Below are 25,408 nucleotides of genomic sequence, written 5' to 3'. Positions count from 1 at the left end.
GGACGGCAAGGAATGCTGTCGGTTCTGAATTTAAGCACTAAATTCTAAGTTCAGTACTTAAATTCATCTGTAAATCTAAGTGCTGGAATTGTGACTCAACGTTTACCTTTGCCTGGTGCTGGCAGCCTCGGTGGGGTTTTCCCTTCAGCCATGAGGAGCTACTCTGACAAAAGCTACTCTTGTATGTTCACGGGGGCGATGATGGACTTCACCGGCACCACAGATCATCCTTTGGCCTCGCGGGTGCAAAAGAACGCACACTGCTTCTCTGGAGGACCGTGGAGGAGCCTCCAAGCAGCCCTGCTAAGCCAAGGTTTTTTTGGCCTCAAGGTTTCCAGGGCTGCCTCCAGCCCAAGTGAGTGTTGCTGAATCCTTTCTGCAGACAAAACCTCTTAAAAATGCACTCGACAGACATCCCTCCACTCAATCAGCCTCTGGGGCTCAAACAAGCAGTTCTTGAACATATCCTTAAGCTTGTACTGAAAACACTCTGACTCTGTGGTGTGATGTGGAAGAACTGATCCCAGACTCCCTGGGGAGCAGGGAGATTTGCCTTCCAGCCTCAGTTCCACTGGGGCTCTTCTGTCATTTTGTAAGTGCCAAACACGCACTGACTGAGACCAGCACCCAGCTCTGGGGATCGGCTCTGCCACACCCCAAGCAGGGTTCTCGGTCTGCTGCCCACCCAAAAAATGCCTACTTGAGGGGGACTTCTCCTCACTAGGCTGTGGGATGCTCAACTATGTCACTGACAGAGAACTTAGCAGCAGGTGTCCCAACACCCTGAGACTTCCCAGCCACCCTAAGTTAGCAGACTGTGAGTGCTGTGCTCTGCTCTGCTCTGATTGGATTAATGGCACAGTGTTTTTTTGGAGTTTCCCACTGTACAGAGTTCTGCCTCAGTGCAGGAAATCCAGTGGAAGGCGTTGGAAGAGAAGTGGTGGTGGAACTCCCATTGCCATCTTTGGACAATGCCAAATCCACCTTACTGCAGAGTGTGATTAGGGAGATGGCACAGTAAGAAACTGAGCAGTGTTTGGAGACACCATTCTGGCTGCTAGCCTTGTTACCAAAAAAGGGGTGCTTTACACACAGTTTGAAAATCCAAAGAGATAGAAATGTAGAAATAGTTGATGTTTGCTCCATCAAGACTTTCTCCCATCAGATGACACCTCCTGTGTTACAAGCACAAAGACATCCAGTAATTATTTTCTTATACCAACCCACTATTTCAATCTAAAGCTGTAACAAATGGCTGCAGCTGTTTCTTCTTTCCTAGACAAATGACTGAGAATTACTTTTCCTGCCTTACCTTCCACAGTATATCTCAAATCTGAAAACTGCCAGAGTCACAGATTTCCAGTGTGATTTAGGTAAGAAGAATTCTACCAGAGACAGAATGATGTTTTTCCAGCTACACTCTGCTCCCTTTATGTCAAATTAGTTTCTGGTGTTTTGGCTACAATTCAGCACAAACATTCAGGGTATTTCTTTCCAATTTGTTAATTTTCTCCCATTCCTGTTTCTGTATAAGGATTTCTCAAGTGTGCTTGCCTGCTGGTATGGTGCAGCAGTTGTTGGTGCTTCTGACAGAATCTAACAGAAATATTGCTTGTCTGAGTAAAACAGCTCCGGCAGGAACCACACACAGATTGTGTCTGGTCAGGTCCCACAGAGTCCAGCTGTAGCCTGGGAACAAATCAAAGGCAGGACACAGCCACAGGAGAATAAAAATAAGTTGTAGTTCACAACTTTTGCTTCTTGGGGAAATCTTAGCATAATGGATTCCAAGTCCAAACAAGTATTTTGAAATTTTTCAGTTAAATACTTTTCTCCATTTTTTGCAAATGCCATGTTGATAATGTGCTGTAGAACCATAGCATATTCCACAGTTATGTTAAATATGTCATATTACAGTGAGTCAATACACTTTTTATAGCATTTTCTCAGTAGTAGTTACTTTAAAAATTACTTTTAAAATTATTTTTAAAATATGTATCAGAAGGGCTCCATTCTGGGGGTGTGTATGTGTACATAAGTGTTAGACCAGGGTATCAAGAGTTCCTTAGGGCTTTGCTGTAGCTAGACTTGAGTTGCTTGGCTGTGGGATTCTCTCTGTGAAACTCCATGGCACATGATGCATCGGGAGTAATTAATTCAGGTCTTCAATGTTTTATTTATCGTACAATAAATTAAAATCTGTAATCCAGAAATACTCATAATTTATGAAAAATATGCCATGCTCTAGGTGGCTTACACAGCATAACCCACATAAACAAATAGTAACAATCCATTAAATCGTTTTAAATGGGTGTGTGTGAGGCAGAGGGAAGTGTAAGATGCAAAGATAACACCACGATATAGAGATCAGGCAGTGACTTCCTAATGTGCTGCTTTGAGTCAGCAGTCAGCAGCTGACACTGTGAACATGCTCATCAACAATTTTGACATTCTTCTTTGGAAATTGCTTTAAAGAATCAACCTTTTTTAATGTTTGCTTTTTTGTCCTTCTCGACCTGAATATCATTGTGACTACAGCTAGAATAAGAAGTATTGTGCTTGGTTAGCACTGATTTCAGTAAGGGAGTAACAGCTGCACATCTGAGCTTTATTTCATGTTTGGAATGTTCTGATTTTGAAGGCAAATGATGCACCAGCCTTATATACTGCTTTGGGCTGGGGTAGAGTTGATTTTCTTCACAGTGGCTGGTATGGGGCTGTATTTTGGATTAGCACTGAACACAGGGTTGATAATCTAGAGATGTTTTTTGTTATTGCTGAGCAGGGCTAACACAGACATGAGACCTTTTCTGTTTTCATACCACCATGCTAGCGAGGGGACTGGGGACATTGGGACTGACAACGTGGTAACACGTGGGACAGGTGACCCCAGCTGATCAAAGGAATACTCCACACCATATGACATCATGTTCAGTGCCTGAAGCAGGGGAAGAAGGAGGAAGCAGGGGGATATTTGGATGTTTGGATGTTTGCTCTTTGCCTTCCCAAGTAACCACAGCATGTGATGAGCCCCTGGTTTCCTGGCAATGGCTGAACACCGGCCTGCCCATGGGGAGTGGTGACTAAATTCCTTGGTTTGCTCTGCTTACATGTGTGGCTTTTGCTTTCCCTATTAAACTGTCTTATATCAACCCATGAGTTTTCCAGCTTCTACCCTTCCTGTTCTTTTCCCAATCCCAGTGGGGCTTGGCTGCTGGCTGGGGTTAAACCATGGCACTTGAACAGAAACATTGGTGCCTCAGCATTACAGTACCACTCATTTACTATCTTAGCCTTGGAAGTCTTGTTCTCTGTAATGAAGATGAAGATCTTGTTATTCAAGGGGAGAATGCATGCAGGAGTTAAATATATTTTAATAATCTCAACCAAATTATCTTTATAAATGTTCACAAAATACACAAAACATTCCATGCAAAAAGACAAATCCTGATTTAATTATTCAGGAAAATTTCCTTTCTTATTTCAGACAGGGCCATAAGCACTAGATGCTGAACTGCCATTCACACAGAGAAACTGCATTAGGAAAGGCCTTTTCCTGGGGGCAATTTGTAATCTGGGCTTTCCTTTCCTTATCTGTAGGATTGGAATTTCCTATATCAGAAGTCTCAAGCATTTATTTAATTACCCAAACTAGTGCAAAGCAGCCAAACAAACAGAATTTGAAGTTAAAATAATGAACAATACTCCCAATCAAAAAATTAATCAGCCCAGACATCGTTAATCTTTTCATGCCTCCTCTGCTAACTGTTGCACGTTATTCACCAGAACTTGTAAAAATCCAAATGATGGAAATTATATTTTTAGGACTACAGATCTTCTCAAAAATCATGTGCTAATAGCTTCTTTCTGCTTGAAAGGAGATTGTAGACAGGTGAGGGCTGTTTTTTTCTCTGAAGTAACAAGGGACAGGACAAGAGGAAATGGCCTGAAGTTGCACCAGCGAGGGTTTAGATTGGCTGTTGAGAAAAATTCTTTGTTGGAAGGGTGGTCAAGCATTAGAACAGGCTGTCCAGGGAAATGGTGGAATTACCATCCCTGGAAGTGTTAAAAAATGTGTAGATGTGTGGTTTGGTGTTCACCACACCATGGTTTAGTGGTGAACATGGCAGTGTTAGGTTTACAGTTGGACTGCGTGATCTTAGAGGCCTTTTCCACCTTAATGACTCCATGACTCCTCTGTGAACACTCCTCTGCACAACTGCTGAGTACCATATAGGGAAGGAAGCTGCTAGGCAAGGCACTGGCTAAAACCAGTTCATTTCTTGAGCAAGCTGAAGAATTAGGCAACCAGTTTAACCTAGCATGTGCTGATGTTTTGACATGCTTTTGAGACAAAGCACTGCTTCTAAATAAATAGGCAGTCCCCTTATTTTTTCCAATGTTCTTAGAAAGCAGTGTTAAATCCAACATACTTAATTTTGTCTGGTTTTGAGATTAAAAAGACACAGACAACATATCTAAAGGGACACCAGTATCTTTCTTTGTAAGCTTTGAAAAATAAAAACCAATAATGGCAAAATCTTCACATCCTGTAACTTCTGGCCTTTAGAATTCAAAGCAATTCTGTTGTTGCTTCAGATTCCTCCTCAACCTACATCAGAGAGATCAGAGGAGACAGGTGAGATCTTCATGTCACAACCACACGAAAGCATCTATTGCTCCCATCATCATTAACACTTCCTGGGAGCACTCAACATTGCTACAAAAATTACAAGCAGTGTTATCAAGTGCTGCTGATTAGGAAGAAAGATCTTTAACTATTGCAAGATTATTGGCTGTTGCAGTGAAAGCCCTTTCGTTTTTCTTACCAGTGTCAAACTTGGAACCAGAATATTCTGAATTGACAAAATCTGTCTATTAGGGGTATTGTACATCCCTTTATTACAAAAATTACTTTTTCCATGGACAAAAATGGTATTAACGTTTTTCCTACATAAATGTGTATAAAATACTTTCAATTTTCAAGTCCTATAAGAAAAAAAATCTTATTAATAATCAAAGCAATTTCTCATATAAATGAAATCAGATAAGAGTCAGTCTTTTATTCCAAAATATTTTCCTACAAACTATGTGCAACTGATTATACCCAACTTTACTGGACATGTAAATCAGTGGTTACTGTGGCAGTCTGACATATTAACTCTCCAAGAAAGGAAGAGCTTATTGATTCAATACTCTTTTTGATTTAAAGTATTAGTCTATTACATGGATCATTTCATAGCTGGCTTGGATTTATCTTGGTTTTGATGCAGCAATTAATTCTGCTCAAAATTAAGAGAACAGAAGGATGTAGTCAGTCATTTCTGTAGTGTCTGGTTACACTGTAGTTTGATTGAAGAGGTAAGGTTCAAATACAACTTTTTTAGCAGTGAATTCCTAGAATTCTTCAAGACCAAGTGACTTAAAATAAAATAAAAATCACTGTTTTTTTTTCCCCAGAAAAGTAAAAAGTATTGTTTCTAGTTGCCATATATAGCATTTATAATTTTGTGACTAAATAGTCAGGATCACATAATTAATAATTTTGCCTCAGAGCTCTGTTTGTTAGAATAGCTACTTTGCATACCACACAGAGATAAAAAATAAGAAAAACAGGGAAGAGAGCCTTTCAGTTGCACTTTTACCAGCTCCACTCGGAATACAATCACATACTATCCCATATTAACAGATCGCATCTGAATCCTCATCCTGAAAAATCAATGGGCACATCTTGAACACTGACAGTTTTCTGGCTATTTTTTCCCTGGTCTATCTCAGAACTTTTGAACTGTATGGCTTTTAAAGCTGTATCACAGGCAGTGCTGTGTACTGCTTTATACCTGCATATAGAAAGAAATAATAGAGCATTAGAAAAAACAGGATTTTTTAAAATCAGTTATGGATTTAAAGTACAAATATGAGGTTTAGATCAGTAACTCAAACACTGTGTGCTCTGATCATGGTAATAGCATTATCGAGGAAAGGTATTTGGACAGTGATGTCTAATTTCTTTCCTTTTGGTACTTCTAACACACCAACAGTACTGTGGAAGCTCTAAAAGCATTGGAATCTTTACTGGTAAGGCCTTGTCTCACACCTCTTAGGTCCTAGGAACAGTTTTTGGTGGGGGGAAATTCTACCAACAGTAGATGATGACTGATTTAGGGAGCACTAAGGTAAATCTGACATATCCAAGTCTTTGCAACTGGATGGGATACATCCCAAGGTGTGAATTTGAGGAGGTACAGCTGCTACTAAGGAATTAGTGGTTGCAGTGCTGTCCTCCAAAATGTCATATCCAAGTCTTTGCAACTGGATGGGATACATCCCAAGGTGTTGGAAGTGAATTTGAGGAGGTATAGCTGCTACTAAGGAATTACTGGTTGCAGTGCTGTCCTCCAAAATGCAGTAGCTCATCTGGCTAGATGAGGGCACGGTGACTGTGTTTTTACCTCAGCTTTGTTAAAGCAGCTGCTTTCAACTTTTCAGAGGGGAGTGTGCCTGCATAATGTATGACAGGATACAGGAAGGCAAATATTGAAAGAGTGTTTATATCATTGCAGTAAATTAGATTATTGGAACTGACTTCAACAGAATTATACTGAAATGACAGAATTTATTTATATATTCCTATTCAAGCAGCAGTCTTTATTTTAACTTCAAATTACTTTTTCAAACTCCCATGCAGATATGTATTTTAAAAACCTAAAAACACAGCATTACTTCTTTAACAGTTTTCTAATTAGATTCATATTTTTGTTATTAAAGTGATATTTATAATTTTGTCAGCTACACAGTAAGAAATGTGCAGTGATAATACAGCAGACCAAAAATGTTATGAGGTTTTGAAGTTCTATCTCAACAATATTCTAAAAGTACTGACAACAAAAATCTAAGGATAATAAAAAATAAATACTGCATACTGAATGTTTCATTTATCTAGTAACTATTAGGGTGAGCATGTAACACCTGAAAAATAGATAGGCAAAGATCTGAGTTTGCTTTTTGTTTACCATCCTAAAACAGTATTTCATTCCTGATACAGTCTTGATGAACCCAGTTACAAGACACAGCTCACACTTAACATCACTGAGTGGTGCATTCTGCATTCTGTTCAAAATGTTACTGACTTGTGGTTGGACTCAATGATTGTCCAACCTAAAGCATTCTAAATATTCATGTATTTTATGTAGAAGGTTTCAGACAGTCTGGGTTCAATGTTCTTGAGAGCATCTGACAGCCTGCAGCCCCAGATGTGCCCTAGTAAGGTGCTGACCACCTACTGGCTGACAAGTCACATGTACCATTCGGTCTTCTAAATGTCTAGGAAACAGCCCCTATCTCCTGGAAGAGGGAGCAGACTATTGCAAGCAAGGGTGCTCCTGCCAGATTGCCCATCAAGAATGTGAATGTGTCTGTGCTCTATCTGGTCAGCCAGACATGTAGGAGTGTGCATAGTCTAGCTGGCAATCTGCTCAGCAGCAAATGTGCTCTCAGCCTGGTTTCAAAGAATGTGCTCTTTTCAAGGGCACGGGGGTCTATCAGCGCACGTGTTCTGCCAGTGAGGTTGAGATCCTCACTCCTCCTCAGCTTTGGGCACGGGCAGCAGCACAGAGAACTGGGGTGGGGAGGCAGGGCACAGGAAAAAGGGATGCCTTTTATCACTGCCTTTAGGACACTGCATGACATGGCAGTGTTAGGCACTACAGATTTGGCATACAGTAGACCTACTTCTTCTTGGTTTAAAATTGTCACTACTGAAAGAAGTTTAGACAGAAGACAATGCCATTGTTTGTGTCTTTTATGTTTGTAATGACAGTTATATTTTTGCTTCAGAACAGAGTATGAATGATCATGGGGAGGATCATCCAGCACCACATTCAGCAAGGCTGTAAATATGGATACCAAAAATGCCACTAGGCTGCAGATTACTGTAATATTAATTATGTCTCTGCAAAAGTATTTACACTCACTTTTACAGGTAGTGCATATTCTCCATTAAAAAAAAAAAAAAAGAAAAAAAAAGAAAAAGAGGAACTGGCTGAATTGCCTTCTGAGACCTTACATGGGCTACAGTAACCAGAAACTTCTAATACCTGACCTTCATTCAAATGGCTCTGCTTCAGCAACCCTATTTAATTTCAGAACTTCACTTTATCTCTTTATCCTTACACTTTATCTAGCATTGTGGTGACTCCTTTCATATCCTATGTCATGGCTGAACAATTCAACGGCAAGTAAATTCCTTACATTTCTCTTCCACAGCCTTCAGCACTAAATGCTGATTGATACTTTGTAGAGCTCACTAAGAAGATGTTTACATTTTTCCTTCAACACCATCACCAAAGAAAGGCAGTGAGACGGGCTGCTGGAAAAGGCAGGCCATGTTTGTTCCAAGCATGCTCTCAGCTCTGGCAAAGTGCTCCAGCTGGCATCTCTAACTGTTCAATGCACCTAATTCTGAATATATTTGGAGTGTTTGTAAGCTCTTCGCTGCTAAAACCAACTCAAGGGTGCACAGCTAAAACTGCCCTGGTTTATGTCTTAAATCTGTATTTCTCCTTTTCCCGCAGCTAAGACTGAGGATATATTTTATTTTTGGATTTTCAGATGTTTGCTGAAACTGATACTCAGCAAGCAAACAAGAATTAGGTTGCCCAGAGGTAACATATTTCCCCACCTCCCTCTCAAATAAGAGAGCTATATTTTGTAACATGAAGTGTATGACTACACAGCTTATGTTTTGGGTATACGTATTATAGTCTCAGTACCATTTTGCCCCAAAATCCTGTCATATAATAGGCCATAATAATTCTATTTATTATAATGCTAGCTAGATTCATATAAACAAAAACCCAGTATACATGCAGAACATGAACATTCATATCTGTTATCAAATATCCATTATCCTGTGTAGATTTCAGACCACACACATCATCACAACTCAGGGCATTGATAAATATTTAATTAATTAAATACCATGCTCATACAAGCATCTGCCTAAGAAGAGGGAGAACTAACACTGTTCACTGCAAGTTCCTTCCTTTGGACTGGAACTTGAAATATACATGATGTGCACGGTGGCAGCAGAGTGGCTCATGTTTAGTTGCCACAATCCAGAGTATTTATTACATGCTGACTGTATAATTTAAAGATATTTCCACATTGCTAATCCCATAACATAGAATGGAGGGACAAAAGGTGACTTTCCCACCACATTCTGAATTGCTATAAATACCTACCACAGTATTTAATTCCATGAGTAAGGCAATGTGGGCAGAAACTGCTGGTTACAGAATAAGTTTACAACATCAAAATTTCAACAACTTCTCTACTCAGGGAACATTAATAATGGTGTATCCCATTGGAAGGTATTAGGTATCTTTAAAATAGTTAAGTGATTTGGTTTCTTTTAATTACTTCCTGCCAATATCCATAATTTTCTCTGAATGTCCAAAATTAACTTAAAATTCAATATAAAATTGCTATTGTTTTTATATCATCAAAAAGGGAAGATTAATGACATATTTTAGTAATCTAGTAATAAGTGGCTTTTTTCAATGTTCAAGCTACATGCAATCCTCAGTGGATCTTAGATGTACATTAGGAAGGTATTTAATGCCTATTTTTCAGTTGCCAAGGTCAAACATCACCTAGTATGTATAGGGAAAGAGGAAACATCTGTTGGAATAATTTATTTGACTAACACAGAGGTTAGGATTAAAACCCACTAATTTCTTTGGTCCGATACTGAATTTCAATTAAACAATACAGGTATTTGTTCAGTTTGAAAAAAATTGCTTCCTTTACTTGTGAGCACATTCATGTATATCCCTAATTAGTGGATCTGGCAAGGGAATACTATGATTTGTCATTTTTTCATATCTGCATAAGCTTTGAGAATGAATATTTCTATTTTTTGAGGTTTTGGGGTTTTTTTCCCAATATATGTTCTAAAGAATTCACAAAACTTTAAACCTCTGGTTTCTATGGAATTCCTCTACTAAGAAGATTAGAATACATCTCAGGGTCAGTGATTACATGTGAAATTGTAAGGTACAGCAACCTTCAGCATCTAAGATAAAAGTCCCATTTAGAAGTTTTTAGAAAATATTAAATGCATGTCATATGACTGCAGTTTCTTCTAACCTTTCTGTGAAATCAGACTAAAATCTTCTAGATTAACAGTAAAAAAAAAAATCACTTAAATTGTTTTATTTGCAAATGTAAATTAATAAAAATATAGCCATTTTATTTCAATCAAGTAAGGAAGGTGCTCTCTTTGCCTTTCTAGGGTCAAAAGGGATTTCAACAGAGCCATGATTGTATTCCAGATTTTTAATACTGAGAAAATATTTGCCAAGCAAAGAAGCTCAACAACTGGACAGCTTTTTACCATTGTAAAGCGGAATCAGAATGCTTTGTCTCAAAAGGAATAGCAGAAGGTCTTACAGGAGAAAAGATATTGTACATGCATGTTCCATTCTTTTTTAGGACTAAGGGGAATGGTAAATGCAAAACACAGTTTTACTCAGCCTGGCCCAAAAGACAGGATGCTAACAGAGATGACATGCAAGGTGACAGAACACTGAGCATGTGGACAAACCCATCCTACAATAGAATTTTAAAAATCTCAACATTTATATGGCATGAGTATTAGTCTGTATCCCTCTAAATTTCAGAAGCCTGTGCTATTCACTGGAAAATAATAGTTTCAAACTGAACAATATTAGTTTTTATAATAATGAATACATTGTTCCTGCAGTTCTTGTTTTTAACTGCTCCACTGCTTTGTGCTTTCTGAGAAAGAAAAAAAGTTCAATAACAGGTACATATATGACAAATTTAGTTTCTCTTTTAGACCAGAATATGTCCATTGCCATGTGATGAACAAAAACTATTATTTGAAAGAGAGCAGCTTTGTGATTTGCAATTCTTCCCTTCTCAACAGAAAGGCAGCTATTTTTAATCAGAACAAATAATCAGAAAAAACAAAGCTCATAGAATGGAAAGTGGTAAGGTGTCAAAAATGAAATAGCATTAAACGTTGCTGAGTTAAATTGTCAAACATACTAATAAATTCTAACTTGAATGTAAAATAGAATACTACATTTACTAATTTAATTACAAAAAACCACCCATGTCAGTTGCATGCATTTATTAATTTTATCGACAGCATTGTATAAATTATGGAGGTTTTTTTGTTGGCTAGTTCAGCTGATAAGTAATAAAACTATTAGGATAAAAATAGCGTTAAAAATCTGGAAGGAGTGATATTAGGTCCCAAATATTTGACTATACTATTGCCACAGGTGATACTGGAGCATGGCTGTCAGAAGTAAGCTGTAATGATGAAAACTGATTGTTTCTTCTTCTCCAGATAATTCCATTCACAGCATCACCTTTCACCAATAGTCCTCACACCTTAACTTACTTCTGAGAATTAACGTCAACATTATTTTACCTTTGTGGAAAATTATTACAATAAAATGCATATGACAGAAACTAGTAACATTAAAGTTACTGCTATTAGCTAGTCCACTGAATTGTAACCAGAAACTGAAATATATTATCCTGTCTTTCAAAGAAATAAAGACAATAAATATAACATGGTTAAAAAAATTATTTCAGACAAGCAGTAACGAACTTAATTAAAAGGAAGTTTTTTGAGAAACACACCCGAGTTTTCATCTGATTCCTTCTTTCACGGATTCTTGGCAGAGGTTTTCTTTCAACTTTCTGCTTGTGAGCCAAATCTAAAAAATCTGTGTTTTCTTTCACAGAGTGACTGGGGTGATAAGGAACTGTGCGAAAAGGTGCTTCTAAGTCAGCTGCAGAAAAAAAAAGAAAAAAAGGATTAATTCAATATCCCAAGTCAAACCATATATATTCAGTGTGATTGATCACAAGGTTCCAATATATCTTGTTACAGAAAACAGTGTAATGAACCTCAAGGTATAATACCTCAAATTTGATAATTGAGAATGGAAAACTTTAAATGCAGTTATAGAAGGTGCTGCAAACACTGAGGAAGATGAATGTTAAAACAAGTATTCCCATTCAGGTGGTTATTTGAAAGGGAGTTAATTCAATTAGATAGCACTCCTTATATCAGTAGTTATTCAGAAGACCATTTCAGAACCATTGCCATTTACATAGGGCTTCCAAACATGAGCAGACTCCAACTATTTTAGGGCTGGTGCTGGCAGGCAGAGCATCAGCCTTCATGTCTTCAAAAATATCATATTAATTTATCTTCTGAAAGCAGCAGTGTAAGTGCCCCCAGTTTTATTTTATAAATATGGAAATTCAAACCATTTTGAATAATTTCAAGTTAAATGTCTGTATCCAAGTCCTGCAAGATAGCAAGACATGCTGTTAAGTCATTTATGTTTTAATCTGCAGTCAACTTTGTAACAACCACCACCTTCCCACCATTTAAAAAAACCAGCAAAGCTTATTTCAGGTTTTCCTTGAGTTTCAAAACTAATTTGTTTTCCCAATTGAAGAACAGGTTGCCTTTAAACCTCAAAAAGGGTTTAAGGTTTTTTCACCTCCCAGACATTTTTTTTTCTTTCCAAGTTAAAACTTGGACTTCTGCTAGACATGCATCTTGCAAAGGCCTTTAAAGGACCTTTATATATAGGGATCAAAAAAGTATATATAAAGGACCTTTATATATAGAGATCAAATATACAGAGATCAAAAAAGTATAAGCAAATAGATTTTAAAAGTCTGATATATTTTATGCATATTTATTCTAGAATGCCTAACATTTTTAAAATATGGAAGTAAATCTGAATATTTACACAATCAAAATGCACTAGCTACCCCTTTCCATAATTCTGGAAGATTGGAACATGAAGAAAAAAAACAATGTATGAACTAGTGCTGAAATTAAATTTTACATTTGAAAAGCTCAATTTCTACTCAAGTCTTTTGGACTCATCACTGGTACAATGTCTCATAAACAATTCTTTGTATATTTATTTTTAGCTGTAATTTTATGATTTCTGTAAGTTTTAAATAAGCATGAAATAATTGATTAGTTTGCTTACAAAATTCTACATAGGCTGCATGTTCATCAGTCATTCTTTCATTGCTTTTTTTCCTGGCAGCTCTAGAGGCTTTCCAATTAATTAAGAAACGTCTTTCCATTTCTTGAATTTCTTTCCCATCCAGGGATTCTGCAAAAGAGAACATTTTCTGTGATACAAAGTGAACTAAAGGACTACACAAAGTTGTAGGTAATGTGTATTGGCTCTATATTAATTCTCTTCAAGTGTTTTTTTTTTTCTTTTTCTAGTATTTTGGTAAAGAAAAGAATACCCAATAAAGACTGATATTCATTTTTAAGCTGCAAGAGAGAGTTAACATGTCTTAATTACAAAAAAAATCGACAGTTTTTATAAATTTCGAAGGTAATATACATATTTCACATTTGGTTAACATGCAAGACTTTCTAGAACATTCTGCAGAAAAGTTATGCTCTTACACAGGGTATAGATAGATGCAGAAATCCAAGTGGAGAGGGAAACTGCACGTCTTAGCAATCAAGGAATTCTACTGATCATGGAGACAGTCACGCAGATTTGCCTCTCTAAGGTTAACTTTACTCACTTAGGTGCCATAAACCTTATGCTCTATGATTCATTGGCTGCATCTGCATTTTTGAGTCAGTCCAAATTAAATACCACATGTGGCCACAAATTTAGGTTGCATTAGAACTGTCCTAAGGCACTCTTATTTTCATTGTGCAGATAGGCTTTTTCTTTTTCTAAATGGCCAATATTTTGTGCTCTGGGAAAAAACAAGTTCTGCAATTATAACTTTAAAAATAATCGCCACCTTTATCCAAAAAAAGGAAAAAATTAGCAGATTCTCTTTACTTATTTCTACAATATAAATATTTAGATATAGAAGAATCAGCTTCTTCCTTTCATGCTAAAATTTTATGCACAATGATAATATAAACTGCACCATAAGGGTTAAGATTAACAACTACACTCACAACATAAGTGTGAACTGCCTATAAGTTTAAGGATGGACATTATATGACAAATTGAATCACAGTAAGGTGGGGATCTGCACAACTGGCACTGTACAACAAAAACTCTTTAGCAACTACTACAAATTAGGGGAATAGATAAAACTGATCTTTGAAAATCTGTTTCACAACATCTGGAATATGAACACAAAAAACTGTCTTGTAACAATCTCACCAATCTCTTATAAAACAAATGATTATGACGACTGATATCAAACAAGTTGGCTTGTGAAGCTGATTACATAAGCTTTAATTAAAAAATAATTAAAGAATTAAATAATTACAAATAATTACATATATAATTAAACCAATAATTAAAATAATTATCTGAATAAAATAATTTAAAATTATTTTTAATAATTAAAAATGTTTTTAAATTTATGTAGCTTTCTACATAAATTTAAAATTCATGTTTTGACATAAATATCTACAGCAGTAATTGTGTTTACATGCATAGTGCTACTCAAGAAGAATTAATTTTTCAGTTGTTCCCTAAAAGAGTGAGGGTTATGGGCAGGCTATTGATTTAATTTTTTACCTAAAGTCAGTGACTGTACTATAATCCTATCCTTGTACTTTGGTTTTTGGCAGATGGGGTTTCCTGTAAGATCTATTCTGCGTAGCTTTGTCCATTTCTTTAATACAACCTCCAAATCCTGCAATTGAAACAACAACAGAACATTGTGATTGTGTCTCCCCCTCCAGAGTAAAATTCAACAGTAATGTGATTTGTTCAGCCAGGCCCAAATCCTGCACACAGAAATAACTTCAATGAGACTATTCACATGTATTATGCACATTAAGAATGTGCATTTTCAAACAGAGTGGTTCACAGCATCCCCTGAACATATCAAAATTGCACAGAAGAAACAGTGATGTTGGAAGATGCTGGATTTTTAAGGATACAATAATGCCAGCTGTGGAAAATCACCACTTCAATCCCACTGACAAGCACCCAAAGCCTAGGAACTACCAATGAAAAAATTCGTATTATACACAATGTCTGTTAATGCACCCCCAAGGTCTCACAGAGCCCTTAAGAGTATCAGTGTGTGGAAGAATAAATACTTTATACAGATATAGTACAGACTAAAAAAAAAAAAAAAGCTAAAAATCATGCAATCCACAGTGGACTGCCTCTCTCTTTATATGTATGTAGAACTGTATTTTACAGGAGAAACAGTAATCCCCCCTCACCTAACTGTGGGTGGTCAGTTACAGTATTGGCCTACACAGTGAAATTAGTGAAATATACCTTTCTCCATCTCTATTTCTGTCTGGTTACCCAGGGGCAGTATGACCTAGATGAAACTACTCTGTCTTTCAAATATAATAAATTCAAGTTGAAAACATGCAAAGTTTATCTGATTGGTCCTTTCTACTCAGACACCTTACTTTCTGAAATACTTTCTTTCCAAAATTTCATTTAACTTTCATTCTTGACAGGTTTTCCTTGTATGTGTGAGAAGCTTGAGGAATTCAAGACAATAGGTATAAATAGGAGAGAGGATTTATGTTCTTCTGCTGTAATAATTTGGAAAATTCTACTGATAATGCTGTGATGGATTCTAAATAGCAGTGTATGTAAAACTTTGTAGCTTGGTGCCAACAATGAAGTCTCTAACAATGTAGATATCTCTTAGCTCCTTCAAATTTGCATGGGTAGAAAATTGCATGGGTAACACAAGCAGGGAGAATTCTGCTTTGGTGACTCATCTCCCTTGGTAAAAATCCTCTTTGAAATATTTTATCAGTTATATAATACATGTTTATAAAAATCATGTGGAAGAGAAAGTGGCAGCACAGCCTCATACCTCCAAACCATATAATTTTTGGTCTACCTATGATGATGGTGATATCATCTATTGTTATTCAGTGATAAAAATATATTTTTAGAAAACTAGAGAGCAGAAGTCTGGTTCTGTGAGGATCAAAATGGATAAAACAATGCAAGAAACTCTAAGGACTAGTCCACATGAAGAATTGTTAATAGTTCTTGTAATTCTATTCAGCAAAGCTTAATCAGTAAGTATCAGGATAGAAACATGATAACCCCCACAGTTTAGGTGCTAACACTTAATCACAAACAAAATTCAGGGGCAAAATATTTTAGGCTAGACTTACTAAAAAAAAAAAAAATAATTTAGCAAGTATATTTACCTTACCTAAGCACTCAGATACTATAATTGAAGTCTATGTGTTCTCAATTTCATTAGAAAGAATTTTTCCAAGTAATAGTTTTGCAACACAAAGTTGTCTATTACTGAAAGAAAATATATACAGTTTAACTTTGATGAATGTATACAGAGTCCTGTAGATTTTTGTTAGCTGTTACTTACTTGATAAATGACCCTGAACATGCTTACTCCAGTGTATGTTTATCTAAGAGCACACTAATCCTGTGCTGAAATATGATTACCCTTTCGATACGCTCTAGTTGTTCATTGCCTTCCTGTCTCTAATAAAGTGCTTTCACTTCCCAGCCTTTCAATAAGCTGTACTAAAGGGACCAGACACTCTTCTGGGCAGGCTCCGTTTGATAAATGATCATGTCATGCTATCACTTTGAGGTCTGCTACAAAATACTGACGAGCAAATTATATTCCATCGGGGAGGGTGGGGAGGGGGAAGGGCAAGTGCCTGAGTAGGCAGCTGTAGTGCTGGCAATAACTTTCTTACCAATTAACAGTGGCCATTTAAGAATTGGTATTTGACCAGTATGCTCCAGTTTTTATTGGAAATGTCTAATCCAACTGCCCCAGCTATATCTACAGACAGCCATTTGTCACCAGTTTGATTACCTGTCATAATCTATTTGAGAAAATCTATAATTTTTCTCTTGTTCCTGACTCAATTCTAAAGCGAATGAATTCATCTTTTGTGATATCCTCTTGTCATAATCAATACTGGGCAGAGGTTGAATAAATTAAAGACTTGGGAAATACAGATTTTTCCAAGTATTTCTAGCTGTATTTTTTTCTATCTATGCAAAAACCTACACAACTCATAATATCTCCAAAACTAATGAACTTAATAAATAAATTATATTCCAGCTTTTTGTAAAAAGGAATAGTTGTGGGTTGTTTTGGTTTTTTTTAATAGACATAGTATTTTAAAAAACTTCCTTAATTCCAATCCAAGTACGCTGCAGTCTAGAAGACCTTGTAATCCTGACTAAAGCAAACCAGAACCTCAATACGATGAATAAATGAAGTAGTGAGCAATAGAAAACAAATAAAAGCCACTTCTATTAAAATCAATTATATTCTTGATAACTGACCTGAGACATACTTTTTGCACGTGGTAGCTAGTCATAGTTATTTTGCATGAATTCAGAAAAATTACCTGATTTTCATCTGTCTGCTGTTCAGACTGAATTATATAAACTTCAGTCGAGTGAAACAAGGCCATATGCCTTGATGTCTGTTAATTATGCTAACAAAGCCCTGTATTAACCACGACCTTAAGTGCTTGAATTTATTGAATTTATTAGTCCTAGTTTTCAACTATGCTGAAATCAAAGTGGCATAGGTAAGAAAGGAAGGAATATGGGTTTTCATAATAAAGTGAAAAAACAGAGAGAAATGTTTAAATATAAAATAATTATACTAAGTACACAAAAGTGAGAAAAGTCTGTGTAAGATTGTATTTCATGCATTTCTTAAGCCCTTCATGTTTTTGTCTTTCTCAAAGATTCCATGTTATTCCTGCAGTTGAGCAGACCTGCTCAGACACAGGTAGCTTCTCTACAGCTTCTCTTCCCAACAGGTGAAGCACAGCTGGGTTCAGAGCTCTCCAACACTTCCCTGTCATGTGGCACTGCCACGATCTCTGATCAATGCCAGACATTCCTGGGGAAGTTCTTGAAGGCAGTGATGGCAAAGCAAGAAAGGGAAAACAGGGGATATAGTGCTTTTGGCATGAAAAAGAGGTATACATGAGAGTTTTGATAACAGAGGGCCAAGAGGGAGGAGAAGGGAGGAAGCTCATGTGGGAATGAAAGAGCCTTTGCTGCATGTAGCAAGTTCAGCCAGCAGAACCAATTAAGCATATAGAACTATATATCCATAAAATCCTTGCAGCTTTCACAGCTATAGAATAATGTATGCCACGTAATCATGAAATTCAGGGATGCAAAAAATACTGACATATACTCAACACTTCCCTCAGCTATTTCTTTGAACAGTCAGTGGCTGTAGACAATTCTTCTCCTGCTAGATGTGCACTGTGAGCAAAAGCCTCTTACACAGAGTTAAAACTGACTTTTTAAAAAATACTTTTCATGGCTTACTGCTTTTTCAACAGTTTGGTTTTTATTTATTTAAGAATTTATATTAGTGATAAGTAGAGCCTACCAAAATGTAATCTCTTAAACCTCAGTAATTGTAGCTGGAAAGTTGGGTATCCACCTGCATTACGCTGTATATTAAACACATTTGATATGTTCATTAATTTTACAGGTCTGCAAAGATATGAATGGAAACACCTTCCCTGTTCCATATATTTCAAAACTTGGAGATTGTTTAGAAAACACACAGAACAGTCACTTTCAAAATATACTGGAGCTTAATATGAGTGTAATAGGTAGCAAACTCAAATGCTAGTTGTATCATTTTTCAACAGTGGTGACTATGTAACATAGAAATCTTCAGGTCTCACTGGTTTGGGTATATGTAACTCTGGTTTTCCTGATGATTAAATAATGAAATTTAATAAAGAATAAATAACATACACATAGTTACTGAATAATGCAGTCATTTTGTCCTCTCTTCATTCTCTTTCAGAGGATACTGGTTTTTCCTGTAAGATACTGAAAATGCTGTCTCCAAACTGGCATCCTCCTTCTTAAAATTAATTGATTCTTTGGCTATGACAATTTTCTTTTAAGATCATCACAACAGAAGTATATTTTATTTATAAGAAAGAAAGAGCCAATATAATTTTTTGGTAATATGTTTTATTCAGAAATTGATTCCTTTTAAAAATGGAAGATTTGAGGAGATTGCCTATTTGAAAAAACCTTTTTGCTATTTTGATGTAACCAACATATTCAATGTGAATTTAATTACTCAGCAAAAGCCTACATGAATTGTATTTTGATGTAAATTCAATCACAGCTGCCAGCCAGGACTTGAAATACAAAGCATTAATGGTTCTGTAGTAAAAAAGAAGGCATCACTCAACATTTTTTAATATTATAGTGTAAAAAAATGAAGAGTCCAAATAGAGTAAATTCATCTAGATAACTGATAGGTTATGCATACAAAATACTGCAATCTCCTCATTAGTACAGAGAATTACCAAATTCTCTCAACAATCTGTTAATCTGTTAAAAATATGTTGTGTTTTCAGAAGTAGTAAAAATAGTTATTTTAATAATTAGTAACCAATGAAAGTTAAGTTTACTAAGGAAATAAAATGTTTACGCAAACCAGAAATGAAAGAGTTTATTTCAATCAAGATTTTGTCTTGGTGATTTGGGTGACTATTTAAGCCAATTCATCTCAGTATTAATTAATAAAATTATACATTTTTACATCCTAGGTAAATGCTTCTCCACTTTTAGTCTCAGTAAGATTTTTATATGAGAAAAGACAGCATGCCTGACAAGCCAGATTTAGTAACTGCAGAAGTAAAATTTCTTTTTACTTACATATTTAGTGATAAAGATGACTGTGACTAATTCCTGAACACCCATACTTAATATAACAAATATTTACTTTAATACCTTCATATGCTTAAGTCGATTGTCGACTGCTTTAAGATAAGAAAGATTTTCCAAAACTGCCAGTTCTTCTAATTCATCAATGTTGTTATTGCTGATATTCAATACGGACAAAGATTTCTGAAGGAAGAAAAGCAGAAAAAGAAATATTTTTTTCATGCCAGGTATGAGTCAAGCTGTAAATTATTACAGAAAATTATCTTAAAAGATGAACAAACATATAAAGAAGAAACATGCAAACACCACCTCCACACACCATACAGATTGTTTTATGTTGGCATTCCACCTTGTCCTAAAATGTAATTTATTTTGGTTTTGAAGTGAAACTAAAGTAAGATTGTTTCTCAATTATTTCAGAAATTCTTAGTAAATACAGAAATTTTGGGTTTTTTAAAAACACGTTCAAATTCCTTACAGAGTTCTGTAAGTGCTACAAACTCTACTTTTGAAGTATGAAACATACATTGAATCTGACTGCATTTTTATAGAATCATAGAATGGTTTGGGTTGAAAGGGACCTTAAAGATCATCCAGTTCCAGCCCCCTGCCATGAGCAGGGCCACCTTCCATGAGACCAGCTTGCTCAGAGCTCCATCCAAGCTGGCCGTGAACACTTCCAGGGATGGGCCATCCACAGCTTCTCTGTGCAACCTGTTCCAGCATCTCACCACAGCCACAAGCAGAGAATTTCTCCTAATAGCTAATGTAAACCTGCCCTTGATCAGTTTCAGGCCATTATGCTGTGTCCTATCACAACACACACTGTAAAAAGTGCCTCTCCAGCTTTCTTATAAGCCCCCATCGGGTACTGGAATGGAGATTTGCCTCTCCAGCTTTCTTATAAGCCCCCATCGGGTACTGGAATGGTGATTTAAGGTGTCCTTGGGACCTTCTCCAGGCTGAACAACCCCTACTCTCCTTGATCAGTTTCAGGCCATTATGCTGTGTCCTGTCAAAATACACACTGTAAAAAGTGCCTCTCCAGCTTTCTTATAAGCCCCCATCGGGTACTGGAATGGAGATTTAAGGTGTCCTTGGAACATTCTCTTCTCCAGGCTGAACAACCCCTACTCCCTCAGCCTGCCTTTATAGGAGAGGCCTTTGATCCTCTCTGTGCCCTCTCTGGACTTGCTCCAGCAGGTCCATGTTCTTCTTGTACTGTGGGCCCCAAGATTGCATCTGAACTGCAGAGCTGAAGCCCCTATGTGCTACCCACACAGTCTCATTTAACAGCTGGACTACACTGCTTTCCTCCCAGGCTTGATCCTGCAAACCTCTTGGTATCCACACCTCTGATCCTTACCCCTTCTCTGGAACACTACTGAGCCACATATTGCACTCTGCCATTTGTAACAGACAATAGTTATAGAGATCTTTACATTTTAGATAAAAATCTAAATGTGTTTTAGGTGTTTATCTCAGGAAATACTAATGTAGTTTCACAGAAAAGGAAGAAGTTTATAGCTCTAGAAAATGACAAGGAACTCCTAATCCAATGAGTTTAGGATTATACAAGATATAAGATTTACCATTATTTGGAAAATCTCTATTTCAGCAGTTAATACAGGAAAACGAACCCCATTCAAAAAATTATACAGGAAAACTAACCCCATTCAAAAATTTGACCAAGATCTACATTGCAGGTGGAAATTACCAGTATCATCCTGATAAACACAGCTCATAAACTTAATCTTCTCAGATTAATGACATTGTCAGCATCCAAACATTTGCCTGTGGTACACACAGAGCTATATGGCTTCATGATTTTATCTCTTTTATCTCTGACACCATAAAAAGAGGCAGAAACAGATTAAGAGGTAAAAAGTGATGCCTTAAAAAGGCTCAAAACACTTAGCACTTAAAGGATAAAATAGAATATTTTTACATTTAACCTCTGCAAAGATGTTATATAGTCAAGAATGCAAAATTGTTTCATAGAAAACAAAACAAACCCCACATCAAAAGGCCTTAAATAAAATCTACAAAGAACAAAATCTAGACAAGGCTGCTGAAAAACATGGAAGAATTTATTATATGTTATTATCCTGGGAATATTACAGCTGTAAAACTTCCCTTTACTTGATAATTTCTCCAATATAGAAGGAACAAAGTACAAATGCTCTCATAGTAATGATTCATTTCTAGTAAAGAAAAACAGCAATGCATGTCTTGGATTACATAATCTCAAAACAGGAAAAAATAGAGCTAGGTCAAATATTTATGATATACATGTGAACAAAAGAACTCACTTTTAGTGAGTTTTTCATCTTCACAAAAAAAAGGCTTATCAAGCCCTGACTACACTATGGGAGATACAGCAAGAGGAATTTTTATAGTGCAGAACTACATCCATTAGCAAATAAATCCTACTTTTTAACCTCTTCAACTATATGTTTTATGAGCAATTAACATGTTGAAAGACAACTTCAAAGAGATTTCCTGAACTCTTGACATAACACAACATAGAAGAACTGCAGAACTAAAATGGAATGCTTTTGATTGTGTTGTTCTTAACATCCAGGAAGAAAAATGTTTGTGCCTTTTTTTTTATTCATTCCATTTTTCTACAGAATACAAAAGGCAATAAATAAACAACTATACCAATCAAATCACTGAAATGTCAACAAACTAATTCACTACAAATGAAACAGACTAAGAAAATTAAGTGATAAATTCCAACCCCTTTTTTTAGTTAATTCACATTCTGCTGGTATAGGGCATCCAGATACATCCTTATTTCCTCTCTCTCTTGATTCTCATTTCTATCCTTTGTAATGAAAAAAAGATGAAGTAGAATTTGCTGGATGCCTTATAAGAGAATTAGGGTGGGAGTCTCTTGGTAGAATTTGAAATAATGCCACCAATTGGCAAAGGAGGAAAACACAGAATGATCAACCCCTAGTCATTTCTCCTAAAAATACTGATCTCCTGATAATTGGCTCATTTTAATTCTCAAAATATACTTACTGCCAGGGAGTTAAGAGATACTGGATCAAACAGAAGCTTTTCACCAATGGGGAGATGTTGACTTTCAATATGTAGCTCCCTCAGTTCTCCTACTTTATCTAAACCCTCTACTACAGTGATATAGTTGCCTCCTAAATACCTACAGAACAGAACACAAAATAGATTTAATATACTTTGAAAGTAAGAGCAAACACATGGGTTCAATATATGGAGAAAAATATTTTCCAAGAATTATTGAATAATACTTGGAAATTATGATAAAGTAAATAACCTAGCATACAAGTAGAATATACACTTAAATGACTCAAGCAATTTTTTGCAGCTTTATCTATTGTTATTATTATTAATATTACTAGACTGAAAAAATAAAATAATTTAAATGCAAATATATATGTCAAGATGGTATGTCATTACTTTTACTATAGAATATCTCATAAAAAAACAATAAGCAATTTCTTCCATTTGAAAAGCAAAATTTAAGAGCTGAAAGGACTTTAATGGCTACATAATTTAAAAGAAAAATCTTAAGTGTCACAACTATTCTTTTTACTAGTAAAATAAATACATTATTTTCAACTTACAATTTTTCAAGTTTTTTCAGCGATGAGAGATTTTCTATACTTGAAATACGATTGTTCTGAAGGTAAAGGTGTGTTATGTTTGAAGCAAAGTCCAAGTTCTGGATTTGGTTGATTTGGTTATCATATAAATACAGAACTCTCAGATTTTTACAGAACAAGAGGTCACCCTGAAATAAACAGTAACATGCTACTTAACGTTCAGTCACTGCCTGCTTCTGGAAGCTATTGATTGTTCTTGTAATTAAGTTCTGATGCATGATTTATAAGTTTTCACCTTTAGTAAACATTTCTTAAAATTATTTTTCCTAGAAAACCAGAGTTATTATATATTGTCAGTTATCTACAGAATAAAGACTGAAATCTGTTGTTACTATTTTGTCCTACAGAATCTGAGGACTACAGGCATCACCAGCAAATACACCACATCCAGTGTGACTTCATTCCCTTCCCTGTCTTCATCAGGGATTCATCATCAGATCAGTCCATTCGTCACATGGATTTCAGAAAAGCACAATTTTTTGGGCAGTTGTCTCCATTAAACTGCACTGATGTAACTGGAAACCAGTTCTTGGCAAAGAATTATTGGTTTTTACAAAACCTTGCACTTCAATCTGTTTTAATATGTTTCTGAACTGAATTTTACACTCAAATGTTGAGTTTCTTTGAACATACTCCTATGAAACAACAAAAAAGACCACTCCCCATGAAAGTTTCTGTAAAACTTTGCTGTGGCAGCTGATGAAGCAGACCTCATCAAATGGACTGATCCAGTTACTACCTCCCTGTGGCTGTGCATAGGAGTGGGCTGAATAAACCCATTTGTTTGCAGGATCTGTTCACACAGAACAAGCAATTTCTTCTTGACTGAAATCACACTTTTAGAGCAGAAATTCACCACATTCAACAATGCAGTTGTTCAGGGCTCAGCAGTTTCAAAATTTACTCAGTATCTTGAGGGGATCTGAATTAACTCAGAACTTATTGAAACCTCTATACATTTCCTATTATTAAACTCAGAGGAAGGAGGACTGGGTTAAGTTTGCAGGCTTAGTCTTTGAAAATGAAAAGCTCGTGGATTATTTTTTAAATGAGTAAGCCCCGGGGAGCAATTAAAAAAAAAAAAAGCATATTTTTAACTGGGCTAATTTGAAAAAGCCACTACACCAGTCCAAATTTGTTAACCTCACTTGGGTTATTTCCTGTTCCTGAACTCTCCTTTCCTTTCTCAGACTTCCTCTGAAATTTAAGGAATAAATCAAAGATAGATTGAAAAGATTGTGCTGTGAATTAACAAATTTGTACAACTTGGCTTTCCTTGTTTGTCTCTCCAACAACACCTCATCATAACAGTAACTACAAAACATTAGAGTAGCCAGTTTAAAAGGAATAATAAAAAATAAATCTTACAATTGAATCTATATTTTTATCTGACAAATTCAGATGAGTTAATTTTTGCAGATATTGTCCAAAATCCTCTTCAGTACGATTCTTGTGACCAGCATTTTTAGCAATTAGGTCCATTGTTAGTCGAACCATGGTTCTGCAATAGGTCAAGCTGCTCTACTGCTTCTTTTAATACTGTATTCCACGTGCTTTTCTAAGTAGTATTACAGAATGCCTTAAAAACAAAAAGGAAAATGTTATACTACTTGTATCCCAGATCTTCAACAAAGCTTTCATGTGTCTTTCAAATCTGACATATCCTCACCAATGTCCTTTTCATTTACAGTGATACAACATTGCTTATAAAATCCTACCCCTTTTATTGCTGACATTTTATCAAGTTTTGGTGTATTAATAAATATTTAAAACATTTTTTTCTATTTGATGTGTTGATTCAGTTTGCTTAAGAATATTATATCCTAGTTTTTGTCTTTTTCAAGGAATATGAGCACAATGCTCCACAGCAGGCATAATTCTCACACAGAGTAGTTAGTTAATGGAAGCTCATAGTGTGATTATAAATTAGAAAATACAGGAGACTCTATAACAGGTTTTACAGGCTGTGAGAGGTGGTATTAAGCTACAGGACTCATTATATATCTGCACAGCACTTTTGTCATACACACAACTGCATGTTCTGCACTG

The 25,408-nt window shown here is 35.9% G+C and overlaps 1 protein-coding gene across 1 annotated transcript; it reads right to left on the bottom strand.

The window, feature by feature from the left end:
- Positions 1-10,774: 10,774 nt before the first annotated feature.
- PPP1R42 (protein phosphatase 1 regulatory subunit 42) lies at positions 10,775-25,078 on the bottom strand. Its single transcript, XM_039702773.1, has 9 exons — positions 24,728-25,078; positions 23,321-23,487; positions 22,740-22,878; positions 19,776-19,892; positions 14,586-14,703; positions 13,059-13,187; positions 11,648-11,831; positions 11,465-11,541; positions 10,775-10,800 (listed from the first exon to the last, which is right to left on the bottom strand). The coding sequence occupies exons 1-9, from the start codon at positions 24,854-24,856 to the stop codon at positions 10,775-10,777; spliced, it is 1,086 nt and encodes a 361-aa protein (XP_039558707.1). The 5' UTR covers positions 24,857-25,078.
- Positions 25,079-25,408: the final 330 nt, after the last annotated feature.

Source organism: Passer montanus, unplaced genomic scaffold (genome assembly GCF_014805655.1).
Source record: "Passer montanus isolate IOZ18808 unplaced genomic scaffold, ASM1480565v1 scaffold16, whole genome shotgun sequence".
Taxonomy (NCBI): Eukaryota; Metazoa; Chordata; class Aves; order Passeriformes; family Passeridae; genus Passer; species Passer montanus.
The sequence above is the reverse complement of the archived record's forward strand: the minus strand, read 5'-3'. Positions and strand labels throughout refer to the sequence as shown.